Raw genomic sequence first — 21722 nt, 5'->3', positions numbered from 1 at the left:
TTAACTTATTTAAGAATATGTTTTCTTAACATTGATTCTATGGAACTATTCATATACATTGACATGGAACAATACGAAATTTATGCAAACTTGCCCTTTTATTAATTAAATGAAAGTACATAAAGTTGTCCAAAAAGGATGTCACATTTATTGGCATTCGGACAAACATCTAACATCTTTCTCCTTCCCTTCTTCTCCCTCCCTTTCTCTTTCTTTCTCTCTCTCTCTCTCTCTCTCCTTTCCTCTCAATTCGTACTTCCCCATTTCTCCGGTTATTTAAGGGCATTTGCCGCCCTCCAGCGGCCATTGCCAGCCACCCTGCCCTCTCCTTCTCCTTCCCTCCCTCTCCACTCTTCTCTCTCTTTTTCTTTCTTGGTTCAGACTTCCCTGCTCCTCTAGTCATTCGAGGGCCATCCTCTGGCGGCCACCACCAGCGTCTCCGCCATCTCCCTCTCCTTCTCTCCCTCTCCTTCTCTCCCCTCTCTCTCTCTCTTCCTCCGATTCTCCATTTTTGCCATGATTTTTGCCGTATCAGTTTGGGCTTGATGCGGAATGGTGCGGGGATGTACTGAACTATACCACTGGTTGATCGACATGGGGTCCGATTCCGACACGACATACCTTGGCTATAAAGATGCAAATAGTTCAATGGAGATAGCAACCACTAATCATAGCCATCTAGCCTTTTCTCAATTATTTGCGGTTGGCTTTATGCATTCTCATTTGCAAATATTTTTATCTGGGGCCATTTCTAATGTTATCGCATGTTTCACCTCATCCTTCGTCATAATTACCATCCATGTTAACTTAGGCCATCCTTTTCACGAACTAGCCTCCTCAGATCTTTGCTATATATTTCCATACTATCTCGATCGATTATCTATCACTTTATCCTAAGCTTATGCAACTTCTACAACTCTAATATTTTCATTTTTTAATCTATCCTTCTTAGTTTTACCATGCATCAATTTTAACATTCTCTTTTTTGTCAACTCAATTTATCTTTTATACTTCTTTATTGTGCTGCACTCTAAGTCATGTCTTCCTATTGTTCAAATTTTTCTTTTCTTAAGTCTCCAAGATATGTGCCTGTCACATAATATTCCAGATGCACGTCACCACTTCATTCAACTTGCTTTAGTTCTGTTACATATATCTTCATCTATCTTTTCATTATTTATATAATGGGACCTAAATAAGGATGTTGGTCACATTGTAGTATCTCTTATCCATCAATCTTAATTGATATTATATCTTTATTTCTGTTTTTATTAAATTTATATTCCATATACTTTGGCTATGTTCGATTAATTTTTAAGCTCTGATCCTGAATACTGATTATGCTCAATGAAAGTCAAACAATTACAACAAAAGGATGCCTCATTGGGGTTAAAAGAAATAAGTAATTTTTTGGTTAATTGATCTCAAAATGCTGGAATACACTTGAAAACATTTGATAACCGACGATCATATCCGTTGGTCAAGGATTCACTTGCAGACTAACTATTGTAACTAATGCTTAAGTTTCAGCAGAAACCAATTATTATACTAACTGGCTAAGAGTTTAATTAAATTCAAGGACCAGAGGTTTAATTCCAATCTATAAAACAAGAGCAATATGGTAATTAACAAACATTTCAGCTGATAAAATATAGTTCACCATCAATTGCTTGAATGCTGTAAGATAGAGGAGTGGCAAATTGTGACCTGACTCTGATGCAATGATCATTGAAGATCAGCTTCTAAGGTTTAAGGGAGGGTCCAAGTGTGCAACAGCTAAAAAAATCAGCTCCGAAAGCAATCACATTGCTGTTTGGACCCATGACGTCTGAAATTAGCAGGCTACATCACAATCAAGGCATCTTAGGGCACTGCAAGGAGCATCTATGAAGCAAGAGGACCCCAATGTGTTTTTAACTGATTAGTCTTCTGGTTTATTTTCTTATCATGTTGTTTTCACATCAGTTTTGATCTTAGTTCAGAGTGTTACTGTTCACATGGTAATTTAGTGTGAACATTTTTCACTACAGTCTTGTGCATAGTTAGGGATCCTAAAAGTTTTAGTCAGTAGGTTAATGGGAGTTTATTAGATATTGTTTGCTGAAGTAAGCGAGCCCTAATTTGAAGTAGGAAAGGTTAGAATTAGAAATCTACTTAGCCTTATATGTGGCCTTCTTTTGGGTGTCAAATAGTAATGTTTGGAGAGAATTTTGAAGAACAAAGGAACTTCTTTGAAGCCTGGTTCGGTTGATTTCCCTTCCCTATCTCTTGTATTTCTTCTTCTTTTTCTTGTTGTCTCTCCATTCTTTACTAATTTTGATCTTTATATCATTCTTTGTTAATTGATCACTGCCAGTGCCATATATATTATAATCTGATTTTCAGTTTGTATTTCTATGAGGATTTAATAACTGCCACGAAATACTTGCTGGTTTTGATGTGCTAGGTTCTTATTAACTTCTATTCAGACATTATGGTTCTTGCAATGGCATAGGCTGGAGGGCCGATCACAGGCTTCGGAGTTACTAGGCAGAAGACTAAGCAAGTGATTGATGCAAGGAATTAAATTTAGAACCTAGAATTTGATAGCAATTATCAATTAACAACTAAAGGCAAAGAGATCTAGTTGCTAAACTAAAACTAAAGGAAAAGCTTAATTGGTAGCATTTTGCCTCACTACCAAGTGGACCTTGTTGTCACCAAGGACTCCACCAACTAGCTGCATCATCTTTCTCTATAATCCACCAGGGTTGCGTAGAATCCACCATGAAAGAGAAACACAATATGTTCACTCAAGAAAAGAGAAGCTTTATTAAATTTTCATTGCTCAAAAATTGTACAAGGTGTGGTATTTATGGATCTGGGAACCCTTACGAAACTAGGGACATCTAGGTAGCTGCAGAGTTTGAAAAGAATAAGAAAAACCAAGATTTTAAATCCCGTGGGATGGAGGTGTTCCAGTATCTCTATGAAACGGGATGTCTTGCTATCCCATTGTTGGGTTCCGGACACGCCGCGGAAAGTAATTTTTAAAATTTTAAAATCATACAAATTAATAGTTTTATCAAATAAAACTATCGAGCCGAACCCAAAATCCTAGAATCATTTTGTCGATCACGATTAAAGCAAATTCAAGCATGCAAAAGATAGAAAATTATACTTTAATCAATATGAAAAAGTGGCACATTGGTGTTTTCCACAAGACCTCAAAGTAGAAGTCCTCCAACGGTGATCCACACGGAAGTTGGCCAAAGTCCTTCCCAACCGGTGCACTGTCGCAGCCTTGTCTTCTCAAGAATAGCCAGCTTTGAACTTGCGTCACAATCGCACCAAAGTTCAGTTGCTTTCGATCTCGCCACCAGAACTATACCAAGAAGACACTCTTCAGATGTCACACAATCTAGGATTTAATTTTTGGCTCCAACATATGAAAAAATCAAATCCTAGGATCAAGATTTTTCATACCGTGTCGAATCGGTCGATACATCCCGTATCGTACCGGACCGGCAGGGAACCGGCACGATTCGGCCGGTAAATTCGGTACACAGGCGGTACGGAAAGAAAAAAGAGAAAAAGTGAGAAAGAGAGAGAGAGGAGGAGAGGGAGGGAGGTGGGAGCCGTCGGAGGCCGGCAGTGGCCGGCTGCGACCCCCGGAGGGCTTCCGAGCCCCGTATCACCTAATAGGGCTTTCAAAAGAGCGAGAAAGAGAGAGAAAGAGTGCTTGGAGGGGGGTGAGGGATCTACCGGACGGATGGCGCCTCCATTGCGAGGGCCCCGGTGGCCGGCGAGCCGACGCCGATGGCCTGAGGGCAGTCGAGCGGGCGGAGCCCCTCCGCGGCTTCGCCCCTTTTTTTCGAAATAGACGACCGTCTGTTTTGATTTTTTATTTTTTTTGGTTTTAAACTTTTAAAGTCGGCAACTTAATTGCCGACTTACGGAATTTTTAAAAAAAATATAAAAATCGTGAAGCCGGCAAACTATTTGCCGGCTTCACTTGAAACTAGATTTTTTAAAGAAATTTGTGAAGTAGGGATGGCGCTCTTGTTTCATGCTCATGACACCGCATGCATGGACTGCGCCCTCAGGTGACCACGACGGCTAGTCGGAGGCCGTCCGGCGGCCCCACCGGCTCCTTCCCCTCCCTCTTTTTTTTTCTTCCTCTTTCTCTCTCTCTATTTCTCTTTTTTTCTTTCGGTTCGGGTCCGCTTGCCTTCGTCGGTTCGGTATGGTACGAAATCGTACCGAACTATATCGTCGGTCGGTCGATACAATCGGCGGTACTGGTTCAGCATACCTTGCCTAGGACACTCTAGCAACACTTGCTGAAAATCTCACCATCCTTGTAGCAACTTTTGTCACTCAAAATTCTCTTTTTTTTCTCAGAATTTTTTCAAAATTTTTTCTATATTTACCACGACCTTCTTGGTTTCAGCCAAAAATCACTGCAAGAAGCCATGTGGGGCGTCCCCTATAAATAGGGGACTAGGGGACGTCTCATGGGATGAAGGGCCGCCAACCTTTGGCGCTCCAACTTCCCATGCATCAAATAAATTCGTCGAGTGAATTTTTGACGATCCAATTACTTGGAGCAGAAGGACTCTTAGTCTTCTATGTGCCATAAAAAATTCAATGAATTTTGGCATCAAGACATAGGATTTCTGGTCGGAAATTTAAGATAACGCGTAGAAAATTAAGAGTCCTCGTTAAGGACTTCCTTTCACATGCCTAAAATAAAGGGGGCGGCATTTATTTTTGTTGTGGGTTTTTGTGGGTGTAGAAGACTCCATTTGAAACTCTTTCAAGTTGGATAAGAATCCAATCCAAATTGACCCAATTAGGTCAAAGCCAACTGATCTAGGTTAGCTCAAACACTTTGATCTAAATCAATTTAGAAACTTGAGTTAATACAATGTGCTAGCATATCAAATTAACCCATAGAATTTATATTAAACTCTAATTAGATCAGACCAAGACCAAATCCCAAAGTGTGTGACCCATTGGGTTTCAAATCTAGCCAGCAGTGATCAAGACTTTCGACGTAACCCTAATCCGATGAGATTAGGTCACTCGAAGTGTTTCAATCAACTTGGACTCTTTCAAATTGACTCCATAATTAAACTCTTTTAATTCTGACGAATCTACAAGTCAAGATTGACGTCTAGCAACGTGTCATGACTATCCGGAAGATTTGAAATTTTGGTGGAAAATTACCAAAATATCCTTCAGTGGCAAGTTTTCGGGTAATTCAATCTTTCAGTCAAACAACATCCCAGATGAGCTGTGGGCATGGAAATATGTCAAACCCAATCACTTATCATTATGTATCTCGATCAGAAGATGATTTAGTTGATGATACATTAGAAATCTTTTTCTAATTATCATCCTGCTTTGGCCAAAGATTTTTGAATCAACGATCTATGAGATCACATAGGATGTTCGCTCTCCTTATTAGGAGTGACTGATCCTTTATTGATCACTCACAACCTCCATGCATTTTTCACCATATCCAGAACACCGCACACAAGGATCAGAGAACCAAGTTAGGTAGTGAACCAAAACATGGATCCAAGTACATAAGGTACCATGGTGACCTCAGGTCTAAAGATCACATACACAACTCTCACTAGAGAATTATCAGTTGACATGTAAATAAGACTCCATCTGATATTCTCTCGCAGGTCAATTCAGTATTCTCTAATGAACACCCATATCCTTGTATTAGTGTTCCCACACAAGTGGTTGTGAGATCAACCACCCTCATTTCTGATCATACATAGGACATGTCAGTCTTATCGGTATCATTAATCTCCGATTCAATGTACCAACGACTAGGAATGTTTTAGGTTAAGGCTACCAAAGAATTAGATCTCACTGACGTGATCTCATCACAGTCTTAAAATCATTGTCCAGACCCATGGGATTCATTATAATCTTAAAATAAATAAGATGCAGCATATAATAAAAAAATATCTTATTTTATTAATAATAAATATCAATTATATGAGACTGGAAGATAAATTACAATAAACATCCTATCGCATCCCATATGCGATTGGCTTGTAGGGCATTATTCTTTCAATCTCCCACTTACACTTAAAGCCAATCGCTCCTATACTTGATACCCATGCTATCAAGATGGCGGTCAAATTGCTGCATTGACAAGGCCTTAGTGAATGAGTCCGCTATATTGTTCTTGGTGTCAACTCGCTCCATGATCACATCGCGTCTTTCGATAATTTTTCGAACGAGGTGGAACCGTCTTAGGATGTGCTTGGATTTATGATGAGATTTTGGTTTTTTAGCTTGAGCAACTGTCTTAGTATTATCACAATAAAGGAGCACTGGTTGTTTAATCCCTAGAATCACATCCAACTCTGTGATGAATTTCTTCATCCAGACGGTCTCCTTAGCAGCCTCACTTGCAGCAATATACTTAGCCTCAGTGATCGAGTCAGCAATCGTTTGCTGTTTGGAACTTTTTCAACTTACTGTATCACCATATAGAGTGAACACATACCCAGATATAGATTTGCTATCATTCGGATCAGATTGGAAACTAGAATCGATATAATCTTTCAGTTTTAAATCAGATCCACTATATATCAAAAAAACATCTCTAGTCCTTCTCAAGTACTTGAGTATGTTTTTCACAGTTTTTCAATGATTCTCTCCGAGATCAGCCTGAAATCTGCTTACAATGCCCAAGGCATAAGCCACATCAGGTCTGGTACATAACATAGCATACATTATCGATCCTACAGCCGAAGCATAAGGAATAGAACTCATTCTGTTTCTCTATTCAGATGTCTTAGGAGACATCTTCTTAGAAAGTTGTATGTCATGACCTATGGGCAAGTAATCTCTTTTACTTTCCTCCATGTTGAACCTCTTCAACACCAGACCAATATACCTAGACAGAGACAAGCCAAGCATCCTTTTTGATCTATCTCTATAGATCTTTATACCAAGTATATAGGATGCCTCACCCAAGTCTTTCATAGAAAACTTTTGTGATAGCCAAGTCTTGACCGATTGCAACATTGGGACATCATTTCCAATGAGCAGTATGCCATCCACATACAAGATCAAGAAGACAATAGTACTCCTACTAGTCTTTTTGTACACACAAGGTTCATCTATATTTTTGATAAAGCCAAACGATTTGACTGTCTCATCAAAATGGATGTTCCAGCTCCTCGATGCTTGTTTCAATCCATAAATGGATCTATTCAGCTTGCATACTTGATTTGCTCTCCTATTTGAGATAAATCTCTCTGGCTCAGTCATATAGACTTCTTCCTCAAGGTTTTCATTGAGGAAGATAGTCTTGACGTCCATCTGCCAGATCTCATAGTCATGGTATGCTGCAATAGCAAGCATTATCCGAATAGACTTGAGCATGGCTACCGGCGAAAAGATTTCTTTATAATCAACACCTTGTTTTTGCTTGAAACTTTTTGCCACAAGCCTGGCCTTATAGGTCTCTACCTGGCCATCTGCTTGAATCTTCTTTTTGAAGACCCATTTGCAGCCTATTAAGGTCACCTCTCAGGTGCATCAACCAAAATCCATATTTGGTTGACATACATGGAGTCCATTTCGGATTTCATGGTATTGAGCCACTTGTCAGAGTTACTACTTATGACAGCTTTCGAATAGGTCGTGGGATCATCATTCTCAATGATGTAGGTTGTGTTGTTATTCTCAATGACAAATCCATATCTGAGTGGTACATTACGCACTTTACTCGACCTTCGGAGAGGTGTGTAGTGGCTGTGCCTCAATGGACACATCTGGTTGCGAACCATTTGGTAAGTTTTGGATAAATTGTAGGTTTTGAACTTCTTCAAGTTCAACAGACCTCCCACTGTCTCTTTCTTGGACAAACTTTCTTCAAGAAAACGGCATGCCTACAAACAAACACCTTTTGTTGAGTAGGATTATAAAAGTAGTATTCCATACTCTCCTTAGGATAACCTACAAACCTGCATCTTTCTGATCTAGCATCCAGCTTATGTCTATTAATATTTTTCATATAAGCTGGGCAACCCCAAATCTTAAGATGCTTAAGATTGGATCTTTTTTCTTTCCATATTTCATATGGATTGCTAGAAACAGATTTCGAAGGTATTTTATTTAAGATATACGCTGCAGCTCGAGGGCATATCTCCAAAAGGATATCGAAAGATCCATGAAACACATCATGGACCGCACCATATCTAATAAGATGCGATTCCTCCTCTCCGCAATTTCATTTAATTGTGGAGTATAAGGAGGTGTCTATTGAGAGAGTATTTCATTTTGTTTCAAATAATCGAGGAACTCACTGGATAAGTATTCTCCTTCTCGATCCGATCGAAGAGTTTTAATACTTTTATCAGTTTGTTTTTCGATCATTCTTTGATACTTTTTAAATTTATCAAAAATTTTGGATTTGTATTTCATTAAATACACGTATCCAAATCTAGATCTATCATCAGTAAACGTGATGAAGTAAGAGTATCCACCTCTGGCTTGAGTCGACATTGGACCACATACATCAGTATGTACAAGGTCCAAAATGCCACTCGTTCGATCTTTATGTCCAGTAAATGGAGTCTTGGTCATTTTTTCCACGAGACAAGATTCACAAGTTTCAGATGATTCATAATCATAAGGATCAAAGAAATTATCTTTGTATAACTTGTTAATTCTTGACTAATTTATATGGCCAAGTCGGCAGTGCCAGAGGTTTGTTACATTCACATCCTCTCTCTTTCTTTTTTTCATATTATCAATATGAAATACATTATCATTAAGTGAAAGAAATATAAGACTATTATCAATAAAAGCACTTTCATAATATTCGTTAGAAAAATAAATAGAACAACCATTTGTTCTTTGCAATTATTTCAAAACTTTGTTCCAATAACAATGATACAGAAATAATATTTCTAATAATATTTGGAATATAATACAGATCTTCAGTTTCAAAATTTTGCCCAAAGGCAACTTCAAAACCCTGATTCCTACGGCTTCGGCCTGAATGGACTCTCCACTAGCACCGAACAGCTTGAAGTCACCTTTATTCAGATTCTTTATTTTCTGTAGACCCTGCAATGATTTGTAAAGGTGTGAACCACAGGTGGTATTCAATATCCAAGAATCTGAAAATGAAGTAATTAATGATAAATTAGTTTGTATCATATACAAACCTCTAGCAACATTTGCTGATTTCACGGTTGCAAGGTACTCCTTGCAATTTCTCTTTCGATGGCCCTCCTGGCCACATTGATAATAAGTACCTTTGGCGAGATCTTCTTCGCCTTCTTCTTGGAGATACTAGCCTTAATGTTCATCTTTTTCTTAGAACCTTTCTTTGCCTTCTTCTTACTGATCTTGTCAACACGAAGGACTTGAGTCTTTTCACTCTTGAAATGGCTCTCTGCTGTTTTTAGTATGTTCAGCAGTTCAGGCAAGTTAATGTTCAGTTTGTTCATATGATAATTAATAACAAACTGAGAAAAGGAGTCAGGAAGAGACGGCAGGATCAAATCCTGGCTCAGTTCGCCGTCCATGGTAAAACCCAGCTGTCCTAGATGAGTGATCAAATCAATCATCTTTAGGATATGAGTTTGCACGGAGGTGTTTTTAGTCATGCGGGCACGGAACAACTGCTTTGATATCTCATATCGAGTAGTTTGACTTTGTTCTCCGTATAACTCCTTAAGGTTCAGGAGAATAGAGGGAACATCCATGTCCTCATGCTGCCTCTGGAGCTCATTGCTCATAGAAGCAAGCATGATGCATTTGACAGTCACACTGTCATCTTTCCACATCTTATATGTGGCATTTTCTTCCTCGAAAGCATCTTCCCCATGAGAATCTAGAGCAGGTGTATCCAGAATGTAGGAGACTTTCTCTTGAGTGAGAACAAATCTCAAGTTCCTTAATTAGTTGACATAGTTGGATCTAGTCAACTTGTTTGTATCTAGGATACCTCTAAGTGAAAGTGAGGATGCCATGAGTGTAGTTAATCTACAACAATAAGACATAATATAAGCGGACAACTCATGATGACATGCACAACTAGACTAAGACTTTTATCTAATTGTCTTCCACTATTTTATCGAACTTCATACCCCTCAAATATGAAAATCGAGAAACATTCTAATGTTTCCTAGTGGGGTTGAGATTTTTATTCCTCACAAATACCTTGTGGATAGCACAATAAGCATTCATGAGTTCAAGAGTAGGTAACTCTTTGCTAATTGTACCTCTACAATTCTCAACATCTTTCTTTCTGATCTCTAGATCACATATAATCTTGTTGATAGCATAACAAAATATAGTGTTCTAGTTAAGTTGATCCTTTAATCTATATGGTCATATTTAAACAATGCTGCCATTGTGGATAGCACAACAAAGCAACCCTATTCAAATATGCCATAAGCATCAATATGCATTTGATCAACATCATGTCAATTTCTATAGTAAGCCTTGTAGATAGCACAACAAGCTCACTAAGATCTTGACATATTCTATTGATCAAGTTTGAAGGAAGGCTCTTATAATGTCTACATCACTTAATCAATCTAAGTCGAAAATCAACAAGACCAAATTGGTCAGGTAAGTAGGTGGGAGGCTCCCTGTAGCTTTTCTAGACACCAACAGAGTTGGGCAGGTTAGTATACAGACCTAATTAGAAAATCACCGTTCACACTTTCCTCGACACCAATTGATCTTAAGAATTCGACTTTTAATTAAAAAGTGAATCCCGACATTACAACTTAATATAATTAAACGAGGGACTTTGAACTGGTTTTGACACATCCTAATTATAAGCGCATAAAATGTACCCTACAAATTATACAACTTGACATGCTTCTACTATTCTAAATAGCAATCATATAACATGTTAAAATCATATAAGGGTGCAATGGATATCAAAACATATGTATATCGAAGAAAAAATAGCAAACTCTAATCACATTAGGCATGCTTTACACCCTTAATAATGCATCAATTTGAGCATCATACAACCATGATAATAAAAATTTTAAAATTATCATAAATTAATAATTTAATAATTGAAATTAAATATCATAGCATATATAAAGTCAAAAATAAATTTTGAGTTTAAAGGATTGATGCTATAAATCAATGCAAAATTTTTAGCAAGATATGCACAAGAACGATTCTATGCACTTGTTTGATCGAATCAGACAAAGGTGGCTCTGATGCCACTGTTGGGTTCCGGCCATGCAGTGAAAAATAATTTTTAAAATTTTAAAATCATACAAATCAATAGTTTTATCAAATAAAACTATCGAGCCGAATTCAAAATCTTAGAATCACTTTGCCGATCACGATCAAAATAAATTCAAGCATGCAAAGAGATAGAAAATTATACTTTAGCCAATATGAAAAAGTGGCATGTTGGTGTTTTCCACATGACCCCACGGTAGAAGTCCTCCAACGGTGATCCACATGGAAGTTGGCCAAAATCTTTCCCAATCGGTGTGCTACCGCAGCCTTATCTTCTCAAGAACACTGCCAGCTTCGAACTTGCATCACGATCGCACCAAAGTCCAGTTGCTTTCGATCTCGCCACCAGAATGACATCAAGAAGACATTCTTCAGATGTCACACAACCTAGGATTTAATTTTTGGCTCCAACACATGGAAAAATCAAATCCTAGGGCACTCTAACAACACTTGCTGAAAATCTCACCATCCTTGTAGCAACTTTTGCCACCCAAAATTTTTTCTTTTTTTCCTCAGAATTTTTTCTATGTTTACCACGTCCCTCTTCTTGGTTTCAGCCAAAAATCACCGCAAGAAGCCATGTGGGGCGTCCCCTATAAATAAGGGATCAAGGGACATCTCATGGGATGAAGGGGCGCCAACCTTTGGCGCTCCAACTTCCCACGTGCCAAATAAATTCACCGAGTGAATTTTTGGCGATCCAATTACTTGGAGCAGAAGGACTCTTAATCTTCTACATGCCATAAAAACTTCAATGAATTTTGGCATCAAAACCTAGGATTTCTAGTCGGAAATTTAAGATAACGCGTAGAAAATTAAGAGTCCTCATTAAGGACTCTTCCTTTCACACATCTAAAATAAAGGGGGCGGTATTTATTTTTGCCATGGGTTCTTGTGGGCGCAGAAGACTCCTCCATTTGAAACTCTTTCAAGTTGGATAAGGATTCAATCCAAATTGATCCAAATTGATTCAACTCCAGAATTAAATTTTTTTAATTTTGACGAATCCACAAGTCAAGATTGACGTCTAGCAACGTGTTATGACTATCCGAAAGATTTAAAATTTTGATGAAAAATTATCAAAATACTCTTCAGTGGCAAGTTTCCATGTAATTCAATCTTTCAGTCAAACAACATCCCAAATGAGCTGTGGGCATAAAATATGTCAAATCCAATTACTTATCATTATGTATCTCGATCAGAAGGCGATGATTCAGTTGATGATACATTAGAAATTCTTTTCTAATTATCATCCTGCTTTGACCAAAGACTCCCGAATCAATGACCTATGAGATTACGTAGGATGTTCGCTCTCCTTATTAGGAGTGACTGATCTCTTATTGATCACGCACAACCTCCATGCACTCTTCACCATATTCAGAACACCCACACAAGGATCAGAGAACCAAGTTAGGTAGTGAACCAAAATATGGATCCAAGTACACAAGGTACTATGGTGATCTCAGGTCTAAGGATCACATACACAACTCCCACTAGAGAATTATCAGTTGACATGTAAATAAGACTCCATCTGATATTCTCTCGTAGGTCAATTCAGTGAACTCATTCTCTAATGAGCACCCATATCCTTGTATCAGTGTCCCCACACAAGTGGTTGTGAGATCAACCACTTTCATTTTTGAGCATACATAGGACATGCCAGTCTTATCGGTATCATTGATCCCCGACTCAATGTACCAACGATTAGAAATGTTTTAGGTTAGGACTACCAAGGAATTAGGTCTCACTGACGTGATCTCATTACGGCCCTAAAACCATTGTCTAGACCTATGGGGTTCATTATAATCTTAAAATAAATAAGATGCAGCATATAATGAAAAAATATCTTATTTTATTAATAATAAATGTTAATTATATGAGACTGGAAGATAAATTATAATAAACATCCTATCGCATCCCATATGCGATTGGCTTGTAGGGCATTATTCTTTTATCCATCCCGTCCTGACAGTCGTCCCAATCATACATACCGGTAGATATCCTCCATCTTTCTCCCCTATTCTTTCCTTTCTTTTCGTCATTCCTTTCTTTCTTTTTTTCCTTTTTCTTCTCTCTCTTTCCTTTATTCCATCTTTCCTTTCTTTCTTTTTCTTCTTCTTCTTTCCTTTTACTTTTTTCTTTTTCCATCTTCTTTCCTTCCTCTTTTTTCTTCTTTCCCTCCCTGTATAGATGGGTTGCGGAGTCATCCCAATCCCGTTTTCTCACAGGAATGAGATAGGATGGCCGGGACGCCCCTTGTCCTGTCGGGACATAAAATCTTGAGAAAAACTATTACTAAACTAATTAAACTAAGCAATTTCTCCTCACTTGCCCTTCTTGAAGGAATTTGCTTTTGACAGTAACCTATCTGCTGTCAGAATCCTGCCGTTGTTAGTTATGGTGCTGTCGAATCAACTGAAGGTGACTAGATCCACTGTTGGTTGCCCAAGACTCGGAATTTGCCTTGGAGTAAAGGTTGGGGCCTCTGGTGGATAGGCAGCTACCATCAGATGCTTTTTGATGGTGGCTAGCTCACCTTTGGTTGTGCTTTGACTGCTCTATTTTTTGTCAATATGGTTTCGGGTGCTACTGCTTTATTTTTGGGCTTGGTTTAGTTTCGGCCTGAACGTGCTGCCTATTAAATCTGAATGTATTGACTGCTGACATCTGATTATATGCATATATCAAAATATTAAATGGAGACTGAAAATGCTAGATTTAATTTAATTTCCTCCATACATAAACATACAAGAAGAGTTGGTCAGTCCTAGAAAACTATGATTAGTTCTTTGCTGTCTCGTTCTATCTTGGATAATAGGCAATGAAGCTGCTTTAAACCGAAGCTGTCCTATTCCTATGGTCCTCTCATGCATCACAGCCAACCCTAAGTTATCCAGCATCAGACTTGCCAATCTGACTGTAACCGACTTGAGATAAATGGGTTCAAGTTTGGCATAAACAAGTTTGGATTGTAAAAAATGGGTTGACCTAACTTAACTATTTATTAAATAAGAGTTCAGAGTCCGACTCCTGTAACCCATTTCAGCTTTTTTAGGGCCTGTTTAGATAATCGGGTATAAAATCCCATGAGATTCATGGGTTGGGCCAATACAATTAGGAAAAATCAGTAGGTGTTTTTTCTTCCTATGGTTTCGGGCCGGCCCACTAACAAAACCAATCTTGGGTACTTGTGGATTTGGTCTATCCCAGTCTATAAGCCTATTTCTAACTAGTTGTATTCGCCCAACCCAATGAATCCAATGGGATTTTCAGCTCATTCATCCAAATAGGCCCATAATATTTGGGTCAAGTTTTAAATCCTATGGGACAGGAGTGTCCCAATATCTTTGTAGAATGGGACACCATGTTTCTCACCCTATCCTGGTTGAGCAACTCAGTACTTGCTTGTGACATCCTTTATATCTTTTTTTAACTTAATTTATATTAGAAGTGTTTCTGTTTTATTTATGTTTTAAACATATTTGAATGGGGGTTTGATGATTGATGGGCATCAGTGGGCCCTGATCCCATTTTACAACCCAAATTGGAGGTAAACACGCCTTGGGGGCTAGGGTTCCACTTAACTTGAAAAAGATATGTGAGGGTAGAATGGATGCCCTTAGCAAACAAAAGTATATCTCAAATTGAACTCTGCTACTCTGTTGTCTCTTCTCCATTGTAATGCCACATTGGTACCTTTGCGTCTATCCTTTCTTTGTTCCTTCCTCTCTTGTTCTTCTTCCCCTCTTTTCTTCCTGCTTTCCTTTCTTTCTTTTCTTCTTCCTTCTTTCCTTTTCTTCTTCTTTCTTCCTTTCTTTCATTTTGTTCTTCCTTTCTTTCTTTTCTTTGTTGCTTTTCTTCTTTGCTCTTCTCCTCCTGCTCTTCTTCTTCTTCCTTCATTGCTTTTTTTTCTTCTCCACCTGGCTAATTTGAGTGCCTCTTCCAACAGGTCTATCTAGAGATTAGAGGTGGCCAGGAACCATTTGAGTTCTATTTGTTTAGCCATGCTAGTGGATTGGGAGTCCTAGCTCTCATCAACCATGGAACAAATTAGTGGCTCACCCATTCTTGTGGGTGTCTCGGGTGGGATGTAGGTAGGATGGGCGGTTGCCTTGCATGCATGGATTTTGGTTCCCACCCTCATTGCAGTTCACATTATCTCACATGAAGAAGATGGGATAGCTAGGACGCTCCCTATCTCATTGATTCTTCAAACCTTGGGATCAGGTCAACATGATTATGACCGAAGCTGTTTAATACTTCTTTTACATGTTCAAATCTTCTAAGACCTGTTTAACCTATTGGAAAACTACTAAACTTATCAAAACTGACCCGGCTTGTTTATTTAACAGGTTATGAGGGTCGGGTTGTGTTACCTATTTAATAAGGATGTTGGGTTTATTTTTGGATTTTTGGCCTGTTTAATAAATTGGTTAGTTACAGGTTGGTAGGTATCTAACCTGTCATGTATCTCAACCTGGCTTATATCAAAACCCAACTTAACTTAGACAACTGCCTCATGAATGCAGTTGTCAAAATAATTATTTAAATGCGAACACAAATTTTTCAAAATTAATTTAACACAAACACGTTAAGAAGAAAATATTAGAAAATTATTTAAACTATGATCAATTACTTACAGCAGAAATAGACAGAATTTAGTTTCATATAATGAAAACAATTCGTGAAAATCAAATTCTATAATGTGATTAAAAATTTAATTCAGAGCAGGGATTTGACTGAAAATGAACAAAGATACTAAAGGAACAAAGTTCTGAATTGGTGGATCATGAATCAATCACTTAGGAAGTAGGATACCAACTATGCAAGCATACTTCTCTTGAAATAGATTTCAGATCCAAAAGCTTCAGGCCACCAGTTTTTATATTTGTTCTAGCTAATTAGTTGCTTGCTCTTTTCATCATGTTATTTCACTTCACTAATTCCCTACTCTGAAGGTTGCAGAAGTTTATTTTTGTGTAGCCAAAGATAGTAAAAGGAAGAATAAAGACTCCTTACTTAGCTGGTTAAGTTTTTGTGATGCATCCAGCCAACAGCTTGTTAATAGCTGGTTGTCAAACGTTTGGAATCTTGGTTACCAGTATACAAGTATGCGGTGGCAATTCATTGGATAAGCTTAAGGTGACAAGCATGAGGTGGTCTAATTCTTTGGAGCAAGGTATGCTATACCATCCAAACCGGACAGTATGATACCACACTAGTTTGGTATTGGTATGTGGCACGGGTGTGGGGGTGTATTGATATTCGGTACACCGAATTGGCCTCCGCATCGGATGCACCAACATAGTAATAGGGTGGCGCCAGTATAGAGCCCAGTACCAAGACAGCATACCTTGCTTTGAAGTCTGCTGCCTAGTCCTTGAACTATTCCAATTTGTATTTTAGTTTATGCAGTCCTTTGCACTCTCAAAGTATTGCTAATTATATAATTTATTTTCTAGAGGATCTCATGCACACATTGATAAACACTATAACATATCTAGCTCATATATGTCACAAATAATATGCTAAACTGTTGGGCTATTTTTAATTGAAAATATGGAACCCTATCTTTCTCTTTGTCCATATGTGATTAGGAAAGTGGAGCACCCACGAGTTGCCAGCCCCTTTATAATATCTATATGGAAGTACTAGCCAGTACTCCTAAGGTGGACCATTTCCCTCTTCTCTACTCTCAAGTTTTTAAGAGAGGCTGACCTCTCCAGGGAGCATACAACACCTTTGGGAAAGATCTTAAGATCTGAAAAGAAACAAAAAAAGCAAAGAGATCATTTTGCTTCAAATACTCACCATAAAAAATAATCAATACTCATTAAATTTTGCATCTACTGAAAGACACTAGATTTTTCGCATTGTTCTCAGCAAAATTAAATATGATTTTAAGTGGTTCTGAGAAACAATATAAGGCACTGTATCTTAAAATGGACAGAATGTTCTATGGTTTTCTGGTTTTAACCACTGTTTGTGATTTTGCATTTACAATCTTGAATAGTATCTTGTACAAGGGGAGATCTTTTATATTCGATATATGAGCTTCAAACTTGCTTTGCATATCTTAACATTAATTGTCCTACACTTGTCGTGCTGTTTTGAGGCACATAATTACACTCCTTCATATCTATATTTGTGAATAAACATAGCTATTAATATGTGAAATTTTCTCCATGAAATCGGACCAGGTGCCTGAATTCGAGGAAGCTGCATTTAATGCTCCTTTAAATAAAGTTGTGCGTTGTAGGACTAAATTTGGCTGGCACCTCTTGCAAGTACTTTCTGAGAGGTAGACAACCAGACCATTCTTCACATTGAAAATTTGGTTTCATTTGATCAAATAGTCCACACTCTAGAATAACTCTGTTTGAGCATGTTGCACTGCCAGGGAAGAATCTGTACTACTGGATATTGAGCCAGAAGAACTTCACTCAAAAATGCAAGATCCAAGTTTCATTGAGGAAGCTCAGTTGATAGATGTCCGAGAACCTGAAGAAGTGTACGTATCCTTTTATTTCTGTCTCTCATTTTGTGCCAACATGAACTCAGCTACAACATTTTGTGGTATCATGGGCATCCTATGCTTGCCAAGTCTCATGGCAGGTTCAAATGACAAATCATGAATCACGAGCAACATCAATTGATAGATTTCCAGTATAATAGAACATGGCAATTGCTATGAATTTGTCTAGAGGTGCGGACTTGGCTTAGGAATGACCCAAATATTGAAATGCTTGTGAGTTGTGACTGTAAGATTTTGACATAATTACTTTTTCCATGGTTAAGATTCTTGGTATATTGGCAAGGAAGTAAAATAGAGAATATTCTTACCAAATTTAAATATGTAAAATAATGAAGTAACTTATTTTTATATAAGTCGATAAAGTAATTACTTTCTGTTTGTTATGCATTATTTTATATTTTCCCCATTTATATTGAATAACATTAGATTAATATAATAATTAGTCACTTCTTGAAATAGCATAGTGACAATATAACATACTTAATGTGCAGGCTTCTTATCTTGACTTCAGTTATGAAGTTGAAGAAAGCTAGGCTTGTTTTAAGAAATTGAAGAAAGCTGGGTTTGTTTTGAGAAATTACTTTATGAAATATTTGAAATTACTCTATGTATAGGGCTCTTTGCCATCAATGACCTATCAAGATTACTGGGTGAACCAAATAAAGAACTAATAAACAAGAAAACTTTTAGGATTCGACAAAAAATAGTAGATGTTTTCTTTAATTACTACAATTGGCAAGTAAGTTTCCAAGAATGCAGTGGCCACTCAATGCTGTAAGCTGTACCGGGTCACCTGCTAGTGATTGGATTTCCCATTGTTGATTTTGTCCAACTCTATGTTCCAATGTATGATTTGTTTATGGAGCTCCCCTAATCTGCCTATTTTATCTTGTGATGCTAATTTTCAGATGTGAACATTTCATTTTTTGAATTTGTTGCTATTAAAGTGGTCAAACTCATGGTCCTTGCTGCTTTGGCCAAAACGTTCTTCAACTTTGATTTTCAATTAGCATTGATGCTTTCCTTGTCTATAGTTTGTGTGTCTGCCCATGTGCGTGCCCTGCATTCATGCATGTATGCATGTGCTTCTTTTGAAAATTTCACTTTGTTTTAGTGGCTGACACTTGGCACTATGGAAAGAAAAAATTAGAGGAAATTGCGAGTGTTGATTTGTTCTTATCTGGTGCTGAAATCCTACTGGCAATTAATTTTGAATGAACTTCATTATTTAGGGCCCGTTCGTTGATGGATAAATATCATGGGAAAGTTGATCAACTTTTTCATTGACTAACTTATCCATATTCTCATACTTCTCTAGGTATGTAAATTATTTTCTCATGGATAGCATTTATCCATGAAATGGAGGAAAATCTTATTCATCGAGATAGATAACTGAGAAAGTAACCTTTTTTATTTCATTCCTAATATACCCGTAACCCTATAAGGATACTATAGTGATATATAATCCTATCTTATATTATATAATATGATATAATATTATTGTCTGACAATAACATTTTATTATTTTAATAGAATATATTATTATAATAATGTAATGTTATAGTATAATATCTTATTTTATTATTTTAATATTTATTAATATTATAATATATCTTTTATTTTATCATATATAATATAATTTATTATATTATATTATATATAACATATATTATCTATATTTATGAATATATATTATATGTTATAATATACAAAATATAATATATTATAATATAACATATTATCCTATATAATTATATATAATATTTATATAATAAAAGATATCATGGGAAATATAAATAGGTCTTAACAACTTATCTAGGAGGCTAGTAATGCAAAAGAACATTAGTAAATTATTTTTCTGTCTAAATATTGTCAGAGAATAACTTATCCAGAAAAATATAGATTTCTGGATAAGTTTTTTATCTTCAAAAGAATGGGCGGTTAGTAGCTAGTTTCAGAGGCTTTTTCCTTTAAATTTTCATAAACTTCCCTCTTCTGTTGTTGATATATGTTGATGGACTTTTGTTTGCTTTGCATGTCAGAGCTCAAGCCTCTTTGCCAGGTTTTAAAATACTTCCTCTCCGTCAATTTGGAACATGGGGATCTGTAATAACAGATGAGTTTGATCCTCAAAAAGACACCTATGTTTTGGTAAGTAGATATTCTTTTCAAGGACTGTCCATTCCTTAATTGGACCTCTTCTTTTTCCAATTTCATATCATATATAAAAAAAATGCATAAAAAGTTTCAGAAAGGGGATCATTATGTACTATCCAATCATATTGAAGGAAACTCTCCCTAATTATGCGTTCTACATATCTTTGCATGCTAACTTGAAATGAGATTCTTGCCGCCAGTTCAGTATTATGTACAGATATGGCGTCTTCGTATTATAATTTCTTCTTGGGCATGCTGACTTGCATTGTACATGATAATTCTGTACTTGTCATGCTTACTCTGATTTATCCAAATCAGTGCCACCATGGTGTACGGTCGTTGCAAGTAGCCAAATGGTTGCAGACTCAGGTCTCTCTCTCTCTCTCTCTCTCTCTCTCTCTGTGTGATCCCTTCATTTTTCACTCAATGCATGCATGATTGTGGATACACACCAGCATGCGTATATTCACCTAGTGAGAATTCCAGGCGCAGCATAGCCTGGCATTCAACATGCCGTGTCAGGCCTTGTCCCAATTTCACCTAGGATTGGAAGCTTTGGCCTGTGACCAGCCCCAAGCATGCTGAAACTCCCTGTAATCTCAACTGGGGCTCAGTCTCTTCAGGCCTTTTAAGCCGCTCTGGTAAGCCTGGCCCATTGACCACTTTTTTTTTTGTCAAATGACTTTCAGGGATTCAAGAGGGTGTTCAATGTCTCAGGAAGGATTCATTCATATGCTCTCAAGGCTGATCCTTCCATACCAACATATTGAGCATTATCAACATTTGTCAGCTATTGGAAGAATTTGTTTGAATATGGGTTATATTGTAAAGTTGATTGTGGCAATTGCCCTTCTTTTGCCAATAGTTGAGAGAACCGTGAGCTTGCAAATAAATGACAGGAGAGATGCATGGGGATGTGGCTGAGAATTTGTAGTTTTTTGTGAAATATGAACTTTAAAATACTTCTCAACAAATATATATATATATTTTAATGAAATGAAGGAAACAAAATTGGTTGGTGAAAACTAGTTTCTACCAGTACCATAGTTCATTTCTTTGTATCTTATTGTGTCTATCAGAACAACTGTCAACTTTCTTGTCAATAGTTAGGATTTTACATAGAAAAGTTAGTCAGAAGATGATATTTGAATTTCATAATTTTGTAAAAGTATTGAAGATCTTTTTGACAAACTAATGTGAAGATTAGATATACACTTGCATAGTATTGCCGCAAAGCTCCGGGGTAAGGCCGGACAGAGCTTGAGATTGGTATGGATGCAAGTGGGGGAATAATGTTTGCGACAAAAAAGCTTACTCATCAGAGATTGTCTGATAAGAGATTTTTTGATGCTTCAATGAGACAGTTTAGGAAATAGGAGTAGAGGGAGAGAGAGCTTGATGCCAAAAATTGGAACTTATGAGAGTCCCCTTCTCTCTTCACTGTTGATTGTTACTCAAATTTTCATGGTCTAATCGATGCATTCTATAATGGATCCAGAACATGTGCACCTACATTGTGCATGACCATTGCAGATAGCTATTACACACGTAATGGTGGAAATATCAGTCCATGTGTGCATGGGCAAAGGGAATGGCCTAATCAGGCCACATTCTTCTCAAGAATGCCAATTGGTAAAGTTTTGGTTGTCGATTGATTTTGTCTGTATGATGCTGATGTAGCTTTTTGGGAGATATCTGAGGTTGAGAAATGAGAGGATATCAAAACACTTACCCTCCACTCTCAAGTCGGAAGTGATTTCGTCATTTTGGATAAAAAAAGTAG

The 21722-nt window shown here is 37.3% G+C and overlaps 1 protein-coding gene across 3 annotated transcripts in view; it reads left to right on the top strand.

The window, feature by feature from the left end:
* Positions 1-20964, top strand: part of LOC105034974 (rhodanese-like/PpiC domain-containing protein 12, chloroplastic) — a 41028-nt gene extending 20064 nt beyond the window's left edge. Inside the window, exons 4-9 of one of the 3 annotated variants that reach the window (XM_073254422.1) lie at positions 17448-17548; positions 17648-17758; positions 19825-19933; positions 20258-20308; positions 20426-20532; positions 20629-20964. In XM_073254422.1, the coding sequence (XP_073110523.1) occupies positions 17448-17548; positions 17648-17758; positions 19825-19933; positions 20258-20308; positions 20426-20524 (471 nt within the window). In that variant the 3' untranslated portion in view covers positions 20525-20532; positions 20629-20964. The remainder of the gene's footprint in view (positions 1-17447; positions 17549-17647; positions 17759-19824; positions 19934-20257; positions 20309-20425; positions 20533-20628) is intronic. The other 2 variants (XM_010910341.2, XM_019847162.2) reach the window with 2 other exon arrangements.
* The last annotated feature ends 758 nt before the right edge of the window (positions 20965-21722 follow it).

The sequence above is a fragment of the Elaeis guineensis genome, chromosome 1 (assembly GCF_000442705.2).
Source record: "Elaeis guineensis isolate ETL-2024a chromosome 1, EG11, whole genome shotgun sequence".
Taxonomy (NCBI): domain Eukaryota; kingdom Viridiplantae; phylum Streptophyta; class Magnoliopsida; order Arecales; family Arecaceae; genus Elaeis; species Elaeis guineensis.
This window is presented reverse-complemented; position numbering and strand designations above follow the sequence as displayed.